Raw genomic sequence first — 25,390 nt, forward strand, 5'->3', positions numbered from 1 at the left:
ATGAGCTCAACTACACTTTCTGCTGTGTTAGAGAAGCAGATTCGCCACCTGCGTCTGGCTGACTTTCCTTGTGGATATGGCAGCTGGGTGAGTTTTTTCAGCTGTTAACTGGGTGAAGTGGTTTTCTAGATTATCTTTACAAATCCCAATGTCTATTTCGTGGTTTAACGCACTCTTATCACTGCATACAATAGCTTGCTTTTGTATTAGATATCAATAAACGCAATGATTATGTTGTCAGAGAAAGACCAAAGACAGTACAGATGGAAAAGAGACAAAAGAGACAGACGCCCTCCTGGAGCTGCTGAGCTGCCCTCACTCCCCATGGTGGCTTGATGTGTCATGGAGCCCTCAAGCTCCAGCCGTGAGAAAGCTGGCTGTGCTCTCACCTGAATGCCTGCGCACTGACTTCATTTACAATTACTTTACTACACTACGCATCATGGATAAGGGTGTAAGTATACTGATTTTCTTTAAATTTGATTCAAACCGCTGACTTGATCTCACCTGACCAGGCCCCAAGCCTTTTCACAGGATTTGAAAAAACAGGTAAAACAGAAATACTTGTTTGTACGGAATCATTCGTACAAATTCAGTTTGTCCCTGAGATTATTGAGGATATCCCTGACAATAAACAGAGGATCCCCAAGACAATCCAATTCAATTCAATTTTACTTATACACCACCAAGTCATAACATGCATTATCACAAGGCACTTTACGGAGTAAGGGCAAGTCCATATAATATTATATACGGAGAAACCCAACAGTTCCCAGTAACAAAACAGAACATATTTTCAACTTGTCTGGGGGTCCGCTGGTGGCTGAGAGGCTCTAAGCAACCACAACGCCTTGTGAAAGCCCTGCACCTGACCTTATTCATAACACAGGGAACAAATGTAATTATTACTTGATGCTTTTACGCAATGAAAAAACTTGTACTTGATCTTTTGCCTGCGTTGGGTTCAGGTGTCAGTGATTGACGATGGCCTGTTAAGGTTCTCAAAGCTGGAGGAATTGGTGCTGAGTGCCAACAGAATCTCCGAAATCCCTGCAGAGAACCTCCCCAGCACTTTGAAGGTGAGTCAAAGTCCTGTACCAGCGTGATGTAAAAGCTCAGCTTTTCCGATTACACAAAAATTCACGGGTTTCTGCTGCAAAAGTCATTAAATGGTTATTCACAAGTGAATCGTAGAGGAATAAAACTGTTGCTATCACATCAGAGGTAAAAACATGTGATGTGATATCACTGGTCGAGATACAGACAGGTGACAATTTAAAGGAAAGACCTGAATAAATGAGTGGAGAAACACAACGGATGCAAATGCTTCCACACATGGATGGTACAATCAAGCAGTTAACCTCCAGTCATGCTCTGTGGCATGTATAAAAATGCCGAGCAGGTGCAGTTGGTTCTGATTTTGTATCATGATAGCAAAAGGAAAAGATCTAAGTGACTTTGAAAAGGGGGTTCATTGTTGGGCACGGATGGCAGGAGCTTCAGTCACAAAGACTGCACAACTGGCTCGTGTTTCAGTATGAACACTGACTTAAGTGACATATGCATTTAGATCTACGGCAAACACGTCAGTAAATAGGGTAAGAAATTGTGGTCGACAGTACACATTTGATGTTCGTGCATTAATACGATATGTAAGGAAAAACCTAAGAGCAACTCTTCCTCAGTTGACTGAGAATGTCAGTGCAGGAAGTGATCAGACTGTCAGCAAGAACAGTCTGACAAGGGTTACATAGAGAGGGATATTATAGTAGGGTTGCAGTGCATAAACCCCGTATTACAAAGATGAATGAGAGTTCAGTGGAGCAAAAAACCACAGGCACTGGTCTACAGAGATATGGAAAAACGTAATATGGTCAGACGAGTCATCCTTCACCATATTCTCGACAAGTGGGTGAAGGCCTGAATACTTGATCCCTACAGTGAGGGGATCCAATAGCTTGGTTATGCTTCAGGGGGCATTTTGCTGACATGGTTTGGGTCCACTTGTCCCCTTAGAGGGAAGGGCCACTGCAAATCAATACAAAGTTGTTCTGAGTGATCACCTTTATCCTATGATGAAATATTTCTATCCTGATGGGAGTGGTCTCCTCCAGGATGACAATGCCCCCATCCATAGGGCACGAGGGGTCATTAAATGGTCTGATGAGTATGAAAATGATGTGAATCATATGCTTTGGCCTTCAAAGTCACCAGATCTCAATCCAATCGAACACCTTTGGGAGAGTTTGGAGTAATGTGTCAAAATAACAAATGAGGGGCAATCCTTTGGAAGAATGGTGTTATCCCTCCAGTAGAGTTCAGAGACTTATAGTGTCAATGCCAAGATGCATTGAAGCTGTTCTGGTGGAACATGGTGGCCCAACACTTTACTAAGACCCTTTTCTTGGTTTTTCCTTTAATTTGTCACCTGTCTATATGTTCAATACTGCAGCATATCTGGAAATTTTAACTCATTGGTCAAAGTGTAGGAGGTGTAAGGATGGATTGATGATAAACTGTTTGATTCTTTTCCTTCAAAGATTTTGGAGCTACGTGCCAACTGGTTGTCTGCTCTAAACAGTCTCACCAACCATCCGCCTCCCCACGTACAGTACCTTGGCCTTGGCTCAAACAGTCTCGGTTCCCATGAAGACATCTTCAATCTTACCGGAAGACACTGGTTAGTACACACAAGCACCCATACAGGAAGTCAGCTGATTTTTAAAGACGTAAACCAAAACCAGGTCAAATGAAAAATCAAGTAAAATAGGGTACTTTTTATTGTTTATAAGGATCAACAATGACAGCACATTGCAGGTTTTTCTACCTGTGACAGATTTCACACGTACTGGTATGATGGCAGTGTGTCTTCTGCAATGCTAACACTGAGACACTGACGCGTTTCCTGCCAAAGTGCTCAGCTGATGATGACTGAGGTAGATGCTATTAGGTAGAAAATCTTTTGATTCCATCCAAACATCTATTAACATCTATAAAATGTGGTTTCAGTGGGAGCAAAGAATTTCATGATTTCACAAAATGATACCCACTCTTCCATTTTGTCGGATGATATTGAATTTAAGTATTACAGGTTTATTATATTAAAGCTGGGGGGCACCTTTAGACATATGCACTGTAAGTCACTTTAAGTTAATTCAATTTAGGAACATACGTTTCCCTGCTGCCATAAAATGTGAGTTAACTGAACTTAGGTTGATCACTTTTGCTTTATGAGTTTTGAAAGAGTAAAACTAACTGAAAGTTAGTTAAGCTAACTTATGATATAGCATTGAATCAACTGTTTCAACACATTGACAGGCAATACACACAGCTTTGCCTTCCTTACACATTTTTTCAATTTTAAGTATTGTCTCAGCTGCAGCTGTTTGTAGGGAGTGAATTCAATACTAACCATCATGGTTAGCATTGGTTTCATTATCATGGAAAGAAACAACCATGTCTTGATTTAACATGTATTAAAGACACAGCAAGTTTCCATCATGAATAGTTTTCAAACTACAAAAAAGGAAAGTCTCTGGAGAGTTTTAACTCTCAAGCAATGCACGCTGGGAAGTTTAATATGCTTGTTTTGTGTCTTTGTTTCTTTAAAAACTTAATTTAATGAGTTGAGTGACTTCTCAGCAGTTCATTCACTGAACTCATCATTTCAAGTCAAAAGACTTGAAACTAGAACAACTCACGTTTATAAGTTCTAGGGTTGTCTGAAGATTAAAACTAAACATTCTTATTTGAATTAACTTGAAATCAACAAAGATTTTATAATATTGTTTCACAGTAACTGATGCACAGAAAACCTGGTGCAAAGTATTATTATTCCAGCACAGGAGTGTAGGGCTGCAAATAACTACGTAACATTTTTTCATTATCTATTCATTAATTTTACTATTATTTCCTTATTAATTTAGAATTAAATAATAATTTAGGGTATAATTTATTTTAACAATTGTAAAAAATGCCCATCAGAATTCCCCATAGTCTAAGACCCAAAGATATTCAGTTTACTGTTACAAATATATAAAAATTAGAAAGCTTGTGAACTTTTTGACACTTTTTTTGTTTTGTTTTTTTAAAGACTTAAAAAAGGAATGAATTATCTGAATTACCAATTCATTTTCTGTTAACTAACTAAGTGTCTTAATAACTTATCATTTCGGCTCTAAAGTACTGGTGGGTTTCTGGGTGCCTGGGGAAATAATGACACCGCGGTTTGTAATTGAGGTTGTGGGCCCAAGAACGAGTTTGGCCACGCTTGGACTCATGAGCTCAGTATGTCTATAGATCTTTTGAAAGATATCTGTCCTGAACACATTCACAATCTTGCTGTTCTGTAAAAACAATGCCTGTCTCTGACCTCAGGCCACAACTAGTATCCTTGGACCTCAGTGACTGTGAGTTTCAGGACCAGCAGGCCCTGCTGAGCGCCTTGAGCACACTCCCCTGCCTGAAGACACTGGTGCTGGAGGGAAACCCCTTCACCCTTGCGCCCTCCTACCCGGGCTTCACTGTGGACAGTCTCCCACAGCTCTCTTGCCTGGACACCTCGTGGATCTCCTCTGAGGAAAGACATCGTTTTAGGGGCTTGGCCGAGTTGAGCGGTGAGACTGTGGGCCTGCGAACGTGATCTCCTGTTTCTTTTTAATTTCCCAAGTAAACGGCTTTGTCATTTTATTCATATCAAGAGTGCGCTTACAGTTTATATCAGGATCTTTTTCTTTTGTACAGACCTGATAGTGGATCAGGCATCAGCCACAGTGAGCGTGGGCAGAATGACGGGAATCCCAGACCCATTGACGAGTATGGATAAAAACGCTCCAGACTTCCCTGTTGTCAACTACAGCTATTTTATCACATACGAGTTCCTTAGTCATCATACACCTGTTAACCTGGTGATGTATCCTTCCTACACGTTTCAGTCTCTTACTTCTCTGTAAGCTTAACACTGTTCAGAATGTCACCTGTGAAAACTGAATCTAAAGCGAATGTATTTTCAGCATAATTTTGGATTCCAGTTTGGATTTTTTTCTTTTTACATTGTATACTGACATGACGGAATACATTCAGTTTCATTTTGTAAATGAAATTCACGTATGTTTGAAAATATTTGTCTTAAGTCTGTATTCAGACAGTAGTTACATGTCCATATACATATAGTAATTTGTTGCTGTAATTGTCCACTCGTCCATACTGGCTGAAAAGAGATCCCTTCCAAAAGTAATCCAAGTCCTTGTCTGCAGTCGCCATTTAAAAAAAAGGAAAGAAAAAAAAAAAGAAAAAGGGATTACAAAGTTTAGCTGAAGCTAATATGTGGTTTCAGCAGCAGAACTAGAGAAAACCTGTGTGTATCTTCCAAAGTTACAGTCCTTTTAGTTTGAATTTCCCTCTTTATCAAACAATCCCTTTAATAGAGAAAGATTTTGATCTTGCAGAAATCTCTGTCAGGCATTGATTCAACAGCACACAGATCAGAAAAGATGGATACATACAATATAACACAATCAGGTGGCTGCAGTCTGTCTAATTCCTAATTTAAGTCCTCATTGAGTCTGTATGAAAAGAGCTACAATTGAATAGAAAAAATGTACTAAAACATATTAAATCTATTACCACACACACTCAATTCACTCAAGACTCAATACATGAGTCACATAAATCAGCGTGGACAAAATATTAAATGGGGACAATAGTAGGTAATAAAAATAATATTTGTCTAAAGAAGATTTGTATGGCACAAAAAGTGCGCCAAAATAAACATATTGTCATTATTTTTTATAACAGAGCTTTTTTTTTTTGTGGTTTTATTCACAGACAGTTTACAGTGAGTGTAAATCTGACACAGCACATATGACAGAAGACGGCTCCAGTGATGCTGACCCACAATCGAACAAGAATTGTGAAAGAGAAACATCCAAACCAGACACTGGAGTCTTGTTTGTAAACACTGAGGAAGGCTGCCACGTTACTCCATGTGGTAATAACACCTCCCCAATTTGACCTACACAGCTTTCAGGCCCACGGGCATATGGATCACTGCCCTACAAGCACAAACGCTGTTTGAGCTAAAGCAGTTCTTCATGAGGAAAGATAAAAACCTGCAGGTGCATGTCATTCAGTGAAATGGTAATTTAACTTAGTGAGTAGTAATATATCCTGCATATCTGGGATCACCTTTTTCTTATCAGTTTCTACAGAACTGACAAACTGCCTCCAGAGAATTGTACAGTCAGAACAGCCAGTGGAGAATTATACACACTCTAAAACTTGATGACTAGACCGCTCATTTATCAGGCTTTATCATCTGTCAAAAACACTCACTCACTACACTCCTTAACGTAGCACTCAATCTTTGGTTTGTTTGTATATATTATTTCAACTGTGTTTCTCTGACTTGACAAAAAACAGAATTATAGTCCCAGTTGAAATTATCGGCACCCCTGAACTTTACGTGCAGAATTTAGAATATTTTCAGAGATGAATGCAAATTAACCAGTTCTGTGTAATCAAAATATTTGAAAAAAAATGCCCAGGGTTACTGAACAAAAGAATTAAAAAAAACAAGACTTGCATAATAGTGAAATAACAAACACAAACACAAATTTTACGCCAGATACAAATTATTGGCACCCTTCACTAGTATTTGGTTGCAGAACCTTTGGCAACAATGGCAACATCTAAATGTTTCTTGTAGCCATCTAGAAGCTTCTTGCCACTGTCTGTTGGTAGTTTCTGCCACGCTTCCACTTCTATGCGTTCAAGCTCTTTTAAGTTTGCAGGAGTCCTCTTTGCAACGGCAGATTTCAGCTCTCTCCAAAGCTTTTCAATGGGATTTAGGTCAGGATTCACTGCTGTTCAGTTTAAAACCAACCATCTTTTACTTTTCATTCATTCTTTTGTGCTGCTGGATGTTTGCTTTGGATTGTTGTCCCACTGAAAGACCCAAGACCTTCACATCAAACCTAGTTTTCTGACACTGGGTAACACATTTCTCTCTAATATCCCTTGGTAATCTTCTGATTTCATCATTTTGTTGATACATTCAGTGCCTCCAGGACCACAGGCAGCAAAGCAGAGCCACAGCTTGATAGAACCTCCACAATGTTTTACTGTAGTTAGGCTGATCTTTTCCTTATGGGCTTCATTTCGTTGCTTATAAACAAACTGATGCGCTGTATTTCCAAAGAGCTCTACTTTGGTTTCATCTACTGGTGGCTGCTCTCAGACCGCTCTCCTGTCTTCACTACCGTGAAAAAAGAAACTGGAAACAGTCAGCCCCTTTTTATGTGGTCATTTGACCACTGAAACTAAGCACAGATTAATCTTATTTGTTTTTTAATTTTTTGAGGAACTAATTTATATTCATCAAAAGGGTGCCAATAACTGTGTCACGCGTACATTTTATGTCTGTATTTATTTACTATATTTAAACACTATTTGTTGTTGTTGATGCTGCAACCTTGGTAATTTTATCAAATATTCTGATTATACAAAATTGGTTCATTTGCATTTTTTTCTGAAGATATTCTGAATTCTGTACTTAAAATTCAGGGGTGCCAATTATTCAACCAGGAATGTACATTCAGCACCTACTGTGTGCAAAAAGTTTCACTTTCTATATTTTGATGATTTTCTTTTCTACAGTGTCAAGACACAGCACATCAAAGCTGACATGGTCAGAGTGCATGGACTTCAGTGACACACAACGTTACATTGTTAGTGATCTGGAAGGCTTAAAGAAATTCCTCAGTCAAGGACTTCATCTTAGGATTGAGGAGGAAAAGGTAAAGAAAAATAAGGTTTATGGGGTTAAACGTATAGATGCAAAATGCGTCAGGACTCATGTTCTGTCATTTGACATTTTAGGTCCTATCATGGCCTGCAGCTTCTGAAGATATCCCAGTGGCCAAACCCAGCCGAAATGTCAAAGAGAAGAAAGGCATGAAAGGGAAAGAAGTGAGCTTAGCTTTTTCCTCCCTCTGAGTCACAAACCGTACAAACCCCCTTGCATCACATAGCTGGTGGCCCAGAAAAATAAGGCTTAATGAGCTACTTGATCTGTTGAATAGACTTTATGGTAAATCCCAGATTGCTCATTCACAGAATGGGGTCACAGAAGAGTCCCTTGTTACAGGAGCCACGATCACTTAAAATCTGTGTCTGTTATGATGGCAGCCAAAGTGCTAAAACTAAATGGTATATTGATTCTTACCTCTGGTAACATGTCAGAGTGAATTATAGTTGTGTGGGATTGCTGTGCAAGCAATCGGAGCAAGACCGAGTTTGAGAGGTGTCTCTCAGATGAATCCATGTCTCACTCAGAAACTAAGCACTGAAAATCACCATGGCAACCTCTGCGCGCAGTTGGACACAAACAGCTGATTCAGATCAGTCTGTTAGACAAATTCTTTGGTGTCTGTGGTGTTTATCTTAGACTTGTCTCAGCCCCTATTCTCTTCAAACAACGTCCTCCCCTCTTTCGACAAATTTATGCCAACAATGCAGATTAGTCTCTGGCATTTCCAGCAATGAAACGCAGCTTCCGCCTCTTTTAGCAGCCAGCAACGCAGTTTAGAGTCAGCCTTTCCAGAAGCCAGCAATCCCACCGCAATTTCTTCAAAAATTGCATTTTGTAGTTTTGTATTGACATACAGTCGTCTGCCATAACCAGAATGTTGCTAGTTTAAAACCTGACACCAGCAGCTGAGTGTATTCCAACTGTCTTCTGGTGATTCGAGGAATTGCCATTCCTACTGATGTGCCTTCGAGCAAACTCACAATGAATGTAGAGCACTGCCCTGCCTCTTACTCTCTAATACTGCTGGAAAAAGATGGGTCTATCTGCACTTGTGAAAGAGAAATTCAAATTGATTAGGAATTGCACAAAAAATATTACTAAGGGAGAGGGGATCAGGGTGGTTCCCTCGTTTGTAAAGCTGCCTTTTGCAGAGGGCAGTAGGCCTTCCTCTGTATTATGGTTTTATTAATGTGTACATTAAAAGCTCTATTAAAATAGGTTTAAATTGGGGCACACAATTGAACAAATTATACCAATTTGACACTGTTATATTATTTTGACATGTTGTGGGGAGGGTGTTGCGTTTTTTTCTAGAGGACAGTTAAACAGAAACATAATAGCCCCAGGGAGGACCTTGTGTTTTGTATGAAGTGAAACATAATCTTCAGCCCCTCACCACCCAAATAATTTATGTATAGATCCTCAGAAAATGTGTTCAATAACATGCAGTAAGATCACAGTCATTACATTTATTGCTCTGATAGAACTTAATTGTGATGTGCTATTTAACTTTTGAATTTAGTGTTTTACATGTGACTCTCACATCTTGTGTTATAGAGCTAATGAGGATTGTTATAAACTGGACTGCTTTTTATATCCACCAGAGCTTGTGACCTCAGCCCTGTGTGGATATTATAGTATGTTTTGGCAGATAAAATCAGACTGCATCTAAAGATAATAATTCCATTTCTTTGGTATCTTTGTCAGTCTCCAATCAAATCTGGTTCCACCAAAGACAAGTCTAAAGACAGAAAAAAAGAAATCTGCACCAGAGCTGGTCCAGGATGCCCCCATCAGAAGATGCCTCGGCTCGGTCCACGTCCCCCTGCAAAACCTGGTCAAAGGAGATCATAAGGTCGACATCCTCTGTGTCCTTGGTGACCTTCACACAGAGTCTGAGGTGGAAGCTACACAAACACTTGACAAGGCAAGTTTATGTGCGTTTACACAGCCAGGGCGTTGCTGAGATAGTATGATAATCATCTGGAATCTCTGGAATTACGAGAAACAACTCAGGTTCGCATTGGAAACCACTGGAACAGGATTTATCATGTACAAATGAGTACTATGAAAGGAACAGAAACTAGAAACTCATGGATTATAACAGGATTATAAATTGTCAAATCCCCATGGGGACTTATTTCATGTGGGATTTGTTTTTCACTCATCTGTAGGATCTGGGAAAGAAAATCAAAGAGGAGAATGAGGACAAGGAATCAAAGCGGAGAAGAGGCAGAGGCACAGGACAGAAGAATACAGCATCTTCAAAAGGTTAATTAGATTGTCATCTGGATAAGATCATCAGAGATTAATTTTAAAATGACGTTGACATAAAAAAATACTATAAGATATGTGATAAAAGCTCCACACCTCACCACTTTGGGAATCAAAGCTAATGTGGACATACTACAGTGTTATTCTAGGTTGGCCTCATTATATTAAATTTTTATTAAATATAAATATTTATTTAAAGAAACATTTCCTGTGTTTTAATCGGTGAGTAAACTCTTCTTTACAGTCTTCTTCTTAACCTCCTGCATCCTGTTGGATGTTGTGCTCCGTAGGCAAAGGAGAGGGAGAGAAGGACCGTGAGTTGGATGTCCACACAGACGACTCTGTGTCTATCCATCTGGAACCAGTGACTGTGGAGTTGAGCGTGGAGCTAGAGAAATGGCGCTCTGCATCTGAAGCTCACCATGTCCTGCGACTACAACAAACCTCCTGAAAAAGAGCCTGGGTTATGTTAAAGCAGGGTCTCTACAATCTACCCACCAGACCCACACAAGCCCAAAGATGGTTTTCTCATTGAATTCCCTCATAACTGCTGACTGTAAACATACCATAGATCTTAATTGCATATTAAATGTATTACAGTTTGACATGGGCTGCAGTTGACGACCTCCAAAAAGGGTAAGACTGTTTTCAAGCCATAGTATCTTCACAATATTCCAGCCAAAACATGTGGCTTTACACGCACTGGAAAAAAATACATTTCCATGCTTTAGGTTACTTAAAGAAATATTTTTAGCCCAAAACCTAAAGGTAAAAAAGCATTCATACTATTTGATTTCACTTTACATGTTATGTAAATGAAAATAAAACCAACAAAAAGAGAGAAAGGAGGCACACAACCAATCTGAAGGATATTAGTTTCAACCACATGGAAGCTATTATGTCACCTGTACAAACCAAGTAACATAGTCCAACTGATGGACAACTTTATTTTCTAAATTCAGATTGACTTGCACATTACCTGGCTCCGTGATCCTATTTGAAACTTCAAAGTTGTTTGCTGTCATGGTGCATGCTACACAAACAGATTCATGTTCTGCACAATTCCCTTAAGGGACTTAACTCACAAGGAGAATGCTGCTATGAGCTGAGCAAACATAGGTAACACTTTAAGTGCCCCAATTTAGCATTTATAAGCAGTATACAGGCATCTCATAAATGGTTTATGACAAACTATAATCTAGTAGTATACAGGTAAGAGGACATTTAAAGTGTTTATTCATGTACGGCATTTTTGTCAACACTTGTGTGTCCTATGATGCATATTGTACATTATTACAACTATAATTTCATTCATTATCTGCTTACGCAGCAACCTCCATTTATGAGTGCCCACAGAAGTGTTATAGTTGTTGAGAAATACATTACTTAAGACTTCTATCTGCTTACAATAGTGTGTTATAAACCATTCATTAAATGTTTATGTACTGCTTATACATGATAAACAGGGGGACTTTAAGTGTTACCCAAACATGGAGTCGGACTTATTAATGTGATTCACTTGTGAATGAGCACAAAAGTAGTATGTCACTTATGACGGCTGTGAACATGTCTTTATCTCTTTTTCTTTATTGTGAATCAATGTTGTCTGTGCTCGATGTCTTGGAAATGCTGGATTACTGAATAGGCAAAGTGAATAAATGGCTTGGGACGGAGGCCCTGAAGGCCCCAGGTTCACTATGTTTTACAGTATTTAGACTGATTACAAATTTGACTGGAAATATGGAACACAGGAAATATGCGACACAGGTGTGTACCGGTAGCTCCCCTGGTTAGGCGCATACCATATATTATCAAGTCCTTATCTGAGTCCTTGCTGCAGCTGCCTGGGTTCAAATCTCCATATAGTGCTTTCAATTGAACAATTAAGAGATGTTAGATTATTAATTTATACATAAATTTAATTTATTTTTACACAGATATTCAAAACCTTTTTAAAGAAATACCTAAGTATTTCAGTGTTTCATACAGAAATGATATTTTAATTGCAAAGAAACTTTTTGGAAAGGGCACTTCACTGGAACTGAGAGCTTATAGTAAGTGTGAAGTGCTTTAGAACTGCTTCTTTCTTACCAATCATCCAATAGTCCCGTCCTGAAGACCATTAAAAAAATCCCTATTAAAGCCAAACAGCACTGGGTTTCAATGCTCCCCTCCAGGCAAGAGCAAGCAAATCCCCCTCTTCACAAAATTACACACATACTATCAAACCTTTAAAGAGTACATAGTATTTCCAGGCATTAAAAAAATAAACTATAGCTCACTAATTTTTGCACAAATTGACATTTGTTTCTCAATCAAGTAATTTACAGTTTCAAAGACAGACCTTTTATGATACTCTATTTTCTTTGTAACCCCCGACAAGCTGTGCAAACAGTGTTAAGATATTGATAAATTAAATGATCTGAAGAAGACCATCGCTTCTCCCATAATAATATGTCCACCTACAGTATCCCCTAACTCACACAAACCAAGGATATCTAGCCTTTCTCCTCAAAGTCATTTAAAATTACAAAATGTTAACGGCTTTATATTATTTTTCTGGATGTCTGAATTCTTGGAAAGAGATTCTGAGGAAACCGTTCTCCTATAAGAGCGCTTAAGGGCTGGTGTGGACAATAAAGACGCTTGGCAAAAACAAGCACACAAAATGCACACACAAACTAAAATCCCAAAAGCACTGCGTTATCTAACATGATGTGCAAATATAGTGATTGTGCGAACAAGGGTTAAAAAAGGCTTTAAAAGGTCTGGTCATCATTACAGGATTCGGTCCAGTGACCAAAGACCTCACAGATATCACAGTAGGGCCGTTCTTCAGCCTTATTGCCATGGTAGGTGGTGTGTGGAGGTGAGTCGGGCATTTGCGTTTGTGTGGGACAGTCCTCGGTGTCATGGAGGTCAAAACGGTCGCAGATGTCACAGAACAGCCTTGGCGGAGGCTTCTTCTTGACGGATTCCTGTCCATGGCTGCAGAGAAAAAGAAAGTAGCTCCGTGGGTAACTGTCCAGTGATATAAAAAAAATTGAGTTGTACTGCCACATAGCTGGTTTTATTTTAGAGGAAGTTTGAGAAAGTCTGTTATGAGTGGGACTTACCTATCAAAGTTATCCAGCTCACTTGGATTATTCCCATTGAGAGCAGCGGCTGCCATTTTCTCCAATTTGTCCTTTTGTTCCTCGTTCTTCCTCTGGAGGTCAACGATGACTGAATTCAAAAACTCAATCTGTACAGGAGTTACACAACAGTAGTATCAATGTTGCTGCTGGCACACGATAATCTATTATCCATTAACAAATTTTCTTTCACAATATTTATTTTAAAAATTGAAATAGAATCTCCCTGTGAAGTTTAATTATCATGTTATGCGCCAAGGCTTTGCTTCAATCCAATGAGAAGGACTATAGATAATAACAATCTTAACTACGATGGTGAATTGCCACGGTAAGTTGTCAGCCAAAGAAAAATTGAAGCTTGGAATGAGTCACTAGGAGAGTCTGTAAAAATACCCACTTATGATGAGGATCTTACTGAGAAAAAGTGTTCAACAGATCTGATATCTGCTAAGCATCTATGATAACTGTAATTTTCCCTAGGAATTGTAGGTATTAAGAAATCAAGCTTGCTTTATCTTTGGAAGACAGTTTGTTGTTTTGACACCAACTATAATGTGATCCACTGGACGAAACATAAGAGCCACAGTGACAGTGACAGACAAACATGCACAAGTCAAGCTGATGAAAAACATTAACAAACCGCTGCCTGATGGTGGTGTAGCATTGCCAACATCAGAGACAGGGCAGCAGAGAGGAGTTGGGATTTAAGAAAGAGAAGGAGAGGGAGAAGAAAAAAAAATTTTAAGATTCAAATTAGGACCCACCTACTGCCAGAAAACGCACCATAGTCGTCACTGACACAGATAATACAGTATAACATTTTAGAATAAGCAGAGGCTTTGGGTGAGAGATAAGTGAAGGTTGTGAGATTGATGACATGCTGTCATCCCACCACTGTGGGTGGAAATACAACCCTGTAACTGTGACATCCATTCATATAGATCTTCCCTGTAAGAGCTGAGATGATGCCAGAAGCTCAATATGTTTTTAAAAGAAATTTCAAATTAATTTAGACCCATTTCACCTCTGTAAAACATTATACTGTAACAGGTACATGAGCCAACAGTCAACTGTAGAATTCAGAGTCTACTGCTACATCAGAGGTAGTACAGTTAGTAAATGTCTGAGTCAGCAGCACAGTCATTTCACAAACAGCATTCAGTAAGACTGTTTCCGTACAACTGCCCCAAATGTGATGAAAATATAAATGAGACGGGGTAATTGTCAAAGCAAAAAATTCTATGGGCAGGGTAGGAAAGCATCTTTAGACTGAGTGTATGAATAGCAAAAAAAACAAACAAACAAAAAAAAACCTATCCAGGCCTAGGACAGAAGTGCAACAGTATACACACCTGACTCTCTGCAGTCTTCTTATCCTCCCTTAGTTGATCCAAAACTGGATCACCTGGAAACAACATCAAGAACACGATTACGTGAAAAGCAGGAGTTGACTAGATAATCTTTTCTTTCTGAGGTCACCTCAGAAAGAACTGACCTTAGTGCTGCCAGAAATATTAGCTGTGGGCATGAGTTAACCCCAGTGTTACCTGAGGACTTGTTGATGGTTTCAGGCCCTGCAGCCAGGTCCTTCTCCAGTCTCTGAACACGCTCCTGTAGATTAGCCTTGTCCTGCTCCAAGGCCTGAATTGTACCCTGCAGTGTCTTAACTGAGGCACTTTCCCCACGCAGTACTGCCAGCTGTGAGGAAAATAACCCATGCTATTCAGCGTTGGAAATGGTTAAGTTTTGAACAAAAACATACTCTTTACTCTAAATACATATTAAGACAGCAAGTGAAATCCCTCACTGAATGACAATTTATTAACAACAAAATTAATACGGGCATAAATTCAATTTGAGAAGTCACTCAATCTACAAGTCAGGATCTGAGAGTACATAATCCTCTGCTTGTGTAATTTCAAAACAAGTTTAAAGATGATGAAAGCACAACAGATGTTTTGAATCCGTGACAGTCGGACAAAGTTTTTTGAACTACAAGTGACAGTCTATTTTTTTTTTAGTTAGTTAGTTGTTTTTTGTTTTTTTTTTAAATTTTGATTTGTTTAGTAAGTATCGAAAAAAAAAAAATGACAGTAAAAGCTACTTATGGGCTTTAACAGGCATATCCTGTTAAAGCTTGTTGAAAAAGGCTGTGAACAAGCACCCTCTTGTGTCTTCTAGTGCTTAGAATCTGCCACAACTGCTGAAGAATACAGTGCGATTTTGACCCGAGGGTGCATAAAATGAAGACGTCAAAGTTTGCGCTTCGAAATCTTTCTGTGCGTCCCTTGGCTTGCTTGAATTCATTTTGTGCATGCTCAACAGTTTTGTCAATAATCTGCTCTACCACCCGGCAAAAAGAGAGTACCATCATGCATTAGATTCCTACCTCGCTCCTCAGGTTTTCCACCTGCTGGTCCTTTTCTGAGATTAAGGCACTGTTTTTATGGGTGGACTGTTGGAGGGCAGCCTTCTCCTTGTCCAACTGCTCCTTCAAGGTGCTCTCACTATCAAATACACAATACCAACTAAATCCCAGAGCGGAGATACACTATACAATAATTCCAGGTAGAGGAAAACTGGCACATTTTACTAAATTTGGAGCTCAAATCATTGGGCCACTACTGATATAAATGCGAAGAGACATACAGAAAATGAGGAGCTTTTTTTTCTTTTGCAGTTGTTTGGTCAAATTTTTTAGAATTTTTCGTACAGTCATTGTTTTTAATCAGGAAATAAAGTAAGCAATTCAGTGCACATTGACCGAAAAAAACCAAAGAAACCCCCTAACACATTCCATGAAGTGAAAGCACATATGAAACTGTCAAACAGGTGGAATGGGGCTGCAGCTTAAATTACTTTTTGTATAGGATTTAGGATGTATCATGCTTTGCCCTAATCTTCCTGATCATCTGCCTGCATACAATTGGTTAATATTTTTGTACTATTACATACATTGATGATGACTGACATCACATTAAAAAGGCGTGGAGTACCTGAAGGCATTATTTGGCAGGCTTTGAAGGAAAAGAACAGCATGACATACCATTCGCTTGATCACAAATGCAATGCATATTAGCAAGTGTCACACAGATGAAGCCATTTATGCTTATTTTGACAGCAGGCTTTAAAAAAAAAACACCTTACATAATATTGGTGGATATGCAGACTTCTGAGAAACTGCCCGAATCACAAAATGATAGTGTATTGTCTTACCTTTGCTTCAAATCTTCCAACTGTTTTTTGAGTTTTGAGTGCTCCTCTTTGAGCTAGGTGGGGGGAAAAAAAACAAAAAAAAAAAACATTGTTCAAATTCAATCATGGTCAGCAGATCAATAGCTGAAACACAAAATGATCTGATGCTTGAAGGTTGATGTAAGATTTTTTTTTTTTTTTTTTTTTTTAAGATTTAAAGTATTGCACCTTCACAAGATCACTCTGGCCTTTCTGACTGTTATCACGCTCCTGGGTCAGCTTGTTGTTTTCATCCTGAAGTATTTCTAGGGACTGCGACTTCGCAGAAGCTGCTTCTTTAAGCACCTCACTGGAAAAATACAAAATGTTAGAATCATCTAAGAAATGCTGACAACTCATGTAAACCACATATTGGCTTGTAGAAATCCCTTCACCCATGTCTCTTGATTAACTGTAACTTGCTAATTATATCATACAATTCAAATTTAAATCTGGCAGATTTTTGTTGTGTCAGCAGCCAAAGGTATACTCACATTTCCTGGCACAGACTCTTGGTCCTCTGAGTTTCTGTGCAAAGCCGATCTTTGGATATATTCAGATCTTCTTGGTACTTGGCATTGTCTTTCTTCAATGTTTCCAGCTAAAACAATAATGACAAACACATTTACAGCTACAAGACTTACATAGCAAATATTTTACTTCACTGTATTACATTTTATTACATCCTATTACATTTACAGTATTGCTTGATGAAAGGATCCACTTACCATTGAAAGCTTAAATTAGAATTTTCTCTGCAGAGATGCGTTTCTTACCTGGGTCTCCATCTCCTGCTTGGAGCTCCGGAGCTCTTCCAGCAAAGATTGGGCTTCATTCTGCTGCTGCATCAAACTGGATTTCTCTTTTGCCAGCTGTTCAAGAGCCTCAGCAGTCTTGCCAGAGGCCTCTGCAGCCTAAACAGTGAATGAGCAACATATTTAATAAGAACAACAAATGGTTGGTTGACATCAACACCTAATGACCTCAACCAACCAGAATAAGAATTTTGCAGGTCATCTGATGAAGCTATTCATTATGCATCATTTGACTTCAACGAATGATCTCATTTTCATATTATTTAAGAAATTAACTGTATGCTGAGTAAGTTAGCTATCGTTAGTACAGATTTAAAATCAGTTATCCAAATCTCAGGTCCTTACAATTTTCAAGAACAACCAGAATTAACAACATAAATATTACACTGAGGAAAACAATTAGTATATACTCTAAAATACTCTACAACCTGTGGCCTCAGAACGGATCCTGACAACCCATTAACTTGCGTGACCGGTCAGTTATTTAAAAAAAAAAAAAAACTCTTTAATTGGTAGTCCTTTAAAGCCAGTCTATGTAGGACTTTCTCAAATCCTAAATGTTGGTAGAAAGAAAATTGTCCTTCCATAACCCCTGAAATCAGATTTTGCAAGCCCAAAAATGTACAAATTGGACTGAATGACGTTGAAAAGCAGATTACTGGTGTGGTAATTTCTATAAATGAATGAAAAATAATTTCACAGCAGTATGTCGAGAAATCCCCACATCTACCTTTTTAAGATAGTATATTAACATCAACTATTACAATTAAATGAAATATGAAACACCATCAGATGGTGAGTGTGATAACCTTAGACCTACATAATGATATACCCTAGATGTATTTCACCTGATGTTAGATCACGTTATAAGCCCACAGGCAAAGGCTGGGAGCTAGGGGTAATAAACAGCGGTTAGTAAATGGAAGATGAAAGTTAGACATGAAAATAAAAGCAAAGAGGAAAGGTAGACAAACCAGCGGGCATGCAGTGAGAAGGTGACATAGCCCCAGCCACTCTAAGCTGTGTGTATCAGTGATTACTACTGGAGGAGGAATACCTCAAGCTGCTTAGAAATGGCTTTTTTTAGTTGGGTCTCGAGCTGCCTGACTTGCTGCGTGGCTTCATCTCTCTCCACTTGGAGGGCATTCTTCTGAACAGTTAGGTTTGAGATGCTCGAGGAAATCTCTTCTTTTACAACAGCAGAAGCCGACACCTCTGCGACAGCATTCTTGTATTGCTTTTCCAAAAGTTCTTTATCAGTTTGTAGGGCCAAGACATCAACCTCTAGCTGTTTCCGGCTAGCCTGCAAATTCTCCAGCTCTTCATGAAGCCTTGATCGTTCTGCAAGCCAATTTTCTTGGCTTGTGTGGAGAGAAGAAACATTCTGCTCCAATTTACACTGTCCAGCTAACAGATCCTCTTTCTCTGTGGTCAATAATGTCACTTGTTTGCCAAACTCCTCAAGCTTAGATAATAGCTGTCGTTTATCTTCTGTCAACTGATCGGTTTCTTGCTCTCGTTGCCTCAGTTGTGTTTTCAAAGCCTCCATATCCACCGTAAAAGACTTCTTTTGCTCATCAGCATTCTTAAGGTTAGTAAAAATTTCTTTATTTTCTTGTGTAACTTTGGACAATGTTTTCTGCAGCTCATCGACTTGTTTGGAAAGACCATCCTTGTCAGAAATCACTTTATGCCGTTCACTGGACTCTGTCTGTAGCCTAGTCTCAAGAAGGTGCTTGGCCTCTGACATTGATTCAGTCTGACTTTTGAACTCCTGGATCTCCTGAAGCAGGCCCTGGTTCTCTTTATGCAACGACTGCACTTTTTTGTCAGCCTCAGTCTGCAACAATTGCAGATGCTGACCAACTTTTGTAAGGTCATCCACCTTTTGAACAAGTTCTAAATTAGCCTTCTCAAAATCAATTTTTAGTTTATAATGCTCTTGAACAAGGGCGGTTTTACCCTTGTCAAGAATTTCAATATCAGATATAAGTTTCTGCAATTCATTCTGTAGGTCAGCCTTGTCTCGTTTCAAAGAGGTCACCTCTGCTTCAACCTCGTCTTTTTGGCGTTTGCTTTCCTCTAGCATTGTTGTTAAATAAGACTTCTCTTGAATAAGGTCAGCATTAGCTCTGGAATAACTATCCAACTGGTCCTTGGTTGTTCGAATATCACTAGCTAGCATATCGCGCTCAAGAGAAAGAACATTTTTCTCAGATATGGCTTTTGTGTGCTTCTCTTCCAACTCTCCCTTCTCAGCTGCCAAACACTCATAATCCATTTTCTGCTGTTCCAGTGCTGAATCCAGGCTCATCTTTTCCTTTCGAATAGCATGTAGAGCCATCTCAGTTTCGGAATTCTGAAAGTGACATGCTTGCCTCTGTTGCTCAAAGGAGGATAATGCTTCCTTAAATTTCTCGTTGGAATGAGACACTTGTTCTGTTGAGATTTGAAGCTTCTCCTTTAATTCTGCTATCTCTTTGAGGAGCTCTTCCTTCTCGTTACAGACTTTTCTTTGAATCGCAAGTAAGTCTTCTTTTTCCTGCAGAAGGTGAAGTCTCTCAGTATCAGTCACCTGACTGCTTGTCTTGAACTCTTCCAGCATGTGGGACAGGCTCATTTTCGAGGCTTTAAGTTCTTCACATTCACGGACAAAACTCTCCAAGTCTTTCTTTGTAACAGTGAGCTTATTCTGGAGCTCCGTGTTCACTGTCTCAAGGCTCTTTTTATCCAACACAGAGGCACTGATTTCAGAGGACATCTCCACCTTCTCTTTTGTCAGTGTTTCTGTGAGTACCTGCAGCTGGGTATTCTTCATTGTAAGATCTTCTTTTTCTAAGTTCAAAGATTTAAGTTTTTCCTGCAAGTCAGCATTCTTAGCATCAAGAGATTTTTTGGCATTTCTAGCAGCATCCCTCTCTAAAATCAGAGTGTCCTTCTCACATGTGAGCTTTGACCTACTTTCATTGAGGTCCTCTTCAAGGCGGTTCCTCTCTTTGCAGACATTTTTATAATCCTCAAGTAGTTGCTTCTTTTTAGACTGAATTTGCTGGATGTCCTGCTGATGCTGTAGGAACAAATAATTCTTCTCTGCATATTGTCTTTGAAGCTCCTGAATTTTGGCCTGGTGTTCACATTCAGTATGCTTTAGTTTCTTGTTTTCAGTCTGCACTTCCTGAAGAAGATCTTTGAGCTTCTCCAACTCTATGTTCAATGAAATCCTTTCTTCAACCAAGCACCTGTTGTTGGTGATTAATTCCTCTTGATGTTTTGAAAGCTTATCTCTGGTTATTAGTAGTTCTTCATTCTGGACTGAAAGCTCCTGGTGGCTGTTCTCAAGGGCAGAGAGCTTAGTCTGCACATCTGAAACCTGTTTCTCCAGATTGCCCTTCTCAGCCTTAACATCCTGACTTTCCTTACATACGTTTTCCAGATCTAGACTCTGCTTTTCCAGTTTTTTGGACAATTGTTCAACATCATGCTTGTAGGAGTCAAGCTCAGCGGAAAGACACTGGGAAAATAAAGATGAAACGAAAAAAAAAGGAGGGGAATATATATATATATATATATACACAGGGAAAGGTAAGATGAATCCAAAAATAACCAAGCAGATATGGACATAAGTGATATGCATGTGGAAAGGTTAAGCTGAAGAAGCATCAAAAAAGTGGTAAAAGATCAAACCACAGCTTACACCACAATCATTTAGAAAATAAGAAGGTGGAACATTTTCACTTCAGCCCTTATTCACTTTAAATAAATATATTAATTACACTGATGCCAACAAATTTGACTGGCAGCCTAACTAATATATCACTTGCAGCATCTTATAAAGCACTTGAATTACGTTGAGGATCCACACTACACACATATTTTCTATGTTTATTATAGTATATTTGATTTATTTTTATAAGTGAAGAGAAATGAATGCCTTTCACGATTTACAAATACACACAAAACCGAAACTTTTTGTTAGAAAGTGAAAATGTTCTACTGATATGCAACATCATGCTAATAAACAATAATAGCAGGGGTACATAGCAAACATGGTTATCACCTACTGTAATTTGAAAGAAAATGTATCCAAACATACAGTATGTAAATGGTAACTAGTGATTCTTTTTGAACTGAACTTGAATCCTACCTAGTGCATAAATATCTATTTAGCAGCCAGAACAAAAAAGTTTTTTGTTTTTTTAAACTGTGAACGGTTTCTTTGGCTTTTCCAATAACCATAAATTGTCTTAAAATACATTAAACACAATTTTATAAACGGTGTACCCCTGAAAACTTATAGCCCATTGCCCCATCCAAAATATACCTAAGATGAATATGAAAAAAAAAAAAAGGTAATTAGCCTTATTGTTGGGGGGAAATGAACAATTTATCACAAATAATCTGTATGATGGCTATTTAGAATGAAAATACTATAGATAATATAAATTAATCACTGATGTTATATAAAGACAAAAATTGTTATACAGTGGCTTTCTGTTTTAGTGTCGGTACTGGTAAAACATCTGTACGTTGTTTAAAAATAAAATTTTCATGTACAAAAAGGATAGGTGATACTTTTCCTAATGATTTCAATGCTCAAACATTAATAAAATCAGTCATAGATAAAGCATCATTTTTACATTAAACTAGTTCTGTGTAGAGAATTGAAATCACGTTGATTCTGCTAATGTGTCTGTGCGGGTTTGTGTTTACCTGAGCCTGTTCCTTGTATGGCTGCAGCTCAGATACCAACTTCTCCAGCTCCTGGGTTTTGTCCTTGGAGGAGGAGAGCTCCTGCTGCAACTTTTCAACCTGATTCTGCAGCAGCCCAAGTTCCTTCGCATGGAGCTCTGAGGCCTGAGAGATGGATTTTTCTTGAGAGGCCTTCAGCTCCTCAACCAGGGTGTCACCCTGTTTAACAGTCTTCTCCTAGAAAACAGGAGATGAGAACTAACCACATTACAGCATTTCTCTACTTGTTTTTAAAGCAGCCAGTGACTGAAGAACACACTTTAAGCAAAACAAGTAAGAGATTTTAAAACACGGTTTTCAAATTTAACGTCTACAAAAACGAAAGCCTATAGTATCTGACAAATAATTCTCAACACATTTTTTTGTGAGTGCCCTACAACACTAACCAAAGTAGCAATCTTTTCCTGAAGGCTTCTTATTTGAGACTGATGTCTATCTGTGGTCACTTTCTGCTCCTGCTCTTTGTGAGACTGTTCCTGCCGAAGTTGTTCATTCAAGTGTGCCACCTTCTCCTTCTCCTCTGCAAGTTGACTCTGTAACTCCTCAAGCCTCCTGAGTGATGACAAAAAAAGAAAAAAACAAAACACAAAACCTTACCTAAAAGTGACAGGTAAGATAACTGAATAATAAATTGACTACAGTAAAGAATAAAACGAAAGCGAGAGATTCTCATATTAATTATAACATATCATTGTGAAGTAAGTATCACATTCTGACATTTCTGATATAATGTGTTTTAAGTGGAGTAATGAAGTACCATAAGAGCAGGAAATAATAAAGTGCAGTACCTTTCTTTCTGTATGAGGTCTGCATTCATTTTGGTCAGCTGAACTGAACTATCACCAGATGCCTTCATCATGTCTGAAATATCATTTTCCAGCTTGCTTTTATCCTTTGAAAGCTGCTCAAGCTTTTCATCTGCAGCCTTCAGCTTCCTCTCCAGTCCTGATTAAAGACAAGACGAGTTTGTTCATATGGTCTAAAGTTTTTAAAAACAGACTACAGCGATAACACACACATAAGACTGATGTCCAAATAAACTCACCAGCAAGTTGACTTCTTAGAGACTCTGATTCTGTAGTCAGGGATGCGCATTGCTCTTCCTTCGTACTTAGCTTCTCAAGTGTTTCTTCAAAAAGAAAAATGTTACATTTTAGATTCTAGAAGATGTTGTAAACTGAAAAAGGCTAAATAGTAGCAGATTGGGGGAAAAGGTGGGAGGAAAAACATTTGATTTTCTGAACAAAGAAAAACTGCTTCTATCATTTACCTTGCATTGTTTTTGCTGATTTTGTCTGCTCCTCTGTGACTTCAGCCAACTTTTGTTTCTATGGGGAAAAATAACTTTGCATAATTTTTTTTAAAATATGATTTTTCAGCAATAGACAAGTTTACAAGTAAAAATTTTAGGAGTGTGATTTTCATGGTTTGTACAGCATTTGAGATATGTTTAATCATGAGACCAACTGATACATTGGACAAGCAGATATATTAGCTGATATTAGTTCATTCATACTTATCAGCTGCTATGTAACAAGAAATTGCTGTAGAGAATGCCAAAGACATAATTCAGGTAGTTCAGAAACAGTGACACAATTGCATAGCTTGCCCATCAGAGAGCACTGAACATGAAAAAGACCAGTTACTTAAATCCTAGAGCAAAAGAGGCAGTGTATCCACGTCCAAAATAAGCCATAAACCTCACCAAGCCTCCAAGTTCCTGTTCCAGGGTGTCCTTCTCCTGTTTTACAGTAGTCAGAGTCTCTTGTAAAGAAAGGACTTCCTTCTGTTGGCCCTCCAACTGAAAGCTCAATTCACTAACCTATAGCAGTAACAGCAAAAAATTATGCACATTTAATAAAAAAAAAAAAAAAAAAAAAAAAGGTTAACAATGGCTGACAATCATTCCCTGAAAATGCCATAGTAACTTGACAGAATTAGTAAGTACAACACTTTGCTGAAACATGAGACATACATGAAAATGGAGTATTAAAATGGTTGGGGGGGTGAATAAAAACCCACCTTGGCACCCTGGTTGTTTCCGTGGCTCTGAACCTCCTCTAACTGACTCTTCAGCTTCACAACCTCCTGGGTACCTTGTGCTACTTGGCTGTGCAGAGCCACCATTTCTGCCCTCTGCTTTTTGGTTTCTCTGTCTTTGTCTTGGGCCTGTTGTGCCAACATCGCTTCTTTCTCCTCAAGCTCCTTTATCCTAAGTTCAGCAGCATGAAGTTTTCCAAGAACATCTTCCATCTCCACAAGGTGCTGCTCCTCTGCTTTTTCAACACTGGATCGTAGCGATTCCTCCAGTCGCTCCTTGTCTTCGGTCAATACCAACAGCTGTGCCTTCAGTGCCTGCATCTCCCGAGTCCAGGCTGCAGTGTCAGCTTCATGTGTGGCCCCAGCCTCCTCTAGAGCCAGCTTGTGCTCTAACTTCAACCTCTCTAGTGCACTTTTGGTTTCTACAAGCTCTTCTGTCTGGGCACCTGCACCTTTGCTGAAGGACACCTTCAGCTCCTCCATAGCTTGCTGGTGAGAGGCAATGGCAGACTCCAACTTGGAACGCCACAGTTCGGTAATTTCAGCATTCTCCTTCTCAGCTTGGCTTAAGCGCATCTGCAACTGCTCGCTGTCACCAGAGAGCCTTACAGATGTAGCCTGAAGCTGGGCAACTGCCTCACTGTGGGTTTTTTCTTGAGCTTCTAGCTTCTCCTTGTATTTCGCCAGCTCTTCTTGCTGCTTAGCTTCTTGAGAAGCCAACTGATCCCTCAGAGAGTTTATCTCTTCCAGAAGGGGAGAAAGAGTAGAGTTAGAGTCCTCAGAGCCTTGCTGGGCCCCAAGGCGCAGCTGCAGGTCAGCTACCTCTCTTGTACGCAGTGAAAGGTCCCTCTCAAGCTCCATTATACGGGATCTTTCCGATACAGTCGCAACCTTTAAAAGCAGAAATCTTGCATTTAAAAAACGTGTCCCGATATATCATACTGGACCAGTGGGCACTAACAAAAGCACATTAATAGACTTAAATCATACTTTACTGTTACTAAACAAATGAAGAAATTGAATTTTAAATTGAAATAGTATTTAACAAAGCACTTGGTAACAGTAAAACTATTCTGTCCCAGCAAGAAACTCTTCAATTTGCTCCAATGAGGAGGGTATAAAACGACTGATGTCAAAAACAAGGTGTTATACTGACCTCTTGTGGCTATAAAGGGTAAAAATAATGGAAGTGAACACTGAAAGCATGTATGGAGATACAACAAGTGTGCAAGACATTTTCCACCATCCTTTAAACTAAAACTCTTTATGATTGAATTAATGCCTATTATTGACCTCATGATTTAGGAGAATTATGAACTAAGAAAAACTCATAA

General features: G+C 38.9%; 2 protein-coding genes across 7 annotated transcripts in view; one reads left to right on the plus strand and one right to left on the minus strand.

Moving 5' to 3' along the window:
- LOC120805771 (leucine-rich repeat-containing protein 43-like) lies at window positions 1-10,572 on the plus strand. Its single transcript, XM_040156323.1, is given in 13 exon segments — window positions 1-87; window positions 242-454; window positions 969-1,079; window positions 2,541-2,680; window positions 4,378-4,616; window positions 4,744-4,907; window positions 5,827-5,989; window positions 7,657-7,796; window positions 7,879-7,968; window positions 9,518-9,562; window positions 9,564-9,737; window positions 9,985-10,081; window positions 10,375-10,572. Coding segments are annotated over 13 exon segments (1,824 nt in total). The 3' UTR covers window positions 10,536-10,572.
- clip1a (CAP-GLY domain containing linker protein 1a) overlaps window positions 10,301-25,390 on the minus strand; it is a 27,898-nt gene continuing 12,808 nt past the window's right edge. For 3 of the 6 annotated variants that reach the window (XM_040156318.1, XM_040156316.1, XM_040156317.1), the window contains exons 10-27: window positions 24,039-24,947; window positions 23,722-23,838; window positions 23,287-23,344; window positions 23,062-23,145; window positions 22,805-22,961; window positions 22,403-22,568; window positions 21,978-22,193; window positions 18,325-20,778; window positions 17,229-17,366; window positions 16,947-17,053; window positions 16,642-16,762; window positions 16,435-16,487; window positions 15,608-15,725; window positions 14,766-14,916; window positions 14,571-14,623; window positions 13,859-13,864; window positions 13,201-13,328; window positions 10,301-13,072 (exon numbers count right to left, since the gene is read on the minus strand). In XM_040156318.1, coding sequence (XP_040012252.1) covers window positions 12,844-13,072; window positions 13,201-13,328; window positions 13,859-13,864; window positions 14,571-14,623; window positions 14,766-14,916; window positions 15,608-15,725; window positions 16,435-16,487; window positions 16,642-16,762; window positions 16,947-17,053; window positions 17,229-17,366; window positions 18,325-20,778; window positions 21,978-22,193; window positions 22,403-22,568; window positions 22,805-22,961; window positions 23,062-23,145; window positions 23,287-23,344; window positions 23,722-23,838; window positions 24,039-24,947 — 5,265 coding nt within the window. In that variant the 3' untranslated portion in view covers window positions 10,301-12,843. The remainder of the gene's footprint in view (window positions 13,073-13,200; window positions 13,329-13,858; window positions 13,865-14,570; window positions 14,624-14,765; window positions 14,917-15,607; window positions 15,726-16,434; window positions 16,488-16,641; window positions 16,763-16,946; window positions 17,054-17,228; window positions 17,367-18,324; window positions 20,779-21,977; window positions 22,194-22,402; window positions 22,569-22,804; window positions 22,962-23,061; window positions 23,146-23,286; window positions 23,345-23,721; window positions 23,839-24,038; window positions 24,948-25,390) is intronic. The other 3 variants (XM_040156321.1, XM_040156319.1, XM_040156322.1) reach the window with 3 other exon arrangements.

Source organism: Xiphias gladius, chromosome 19, assembly GCF_016859285.1.
Source record: "Xiphias gladius isolate SHS-SW01 ecotype Sanya breed wild chromosome 19, ASM1685928v1, whole genome shotgun sequence".
Taxonomy (NCBI): domain Eukaryota; kingdom Metazoa; phylum Chordata; class Actinopteri; order Istiophoriformes; family Xiphiidae; genus Xiphias; species Xiphias gladius.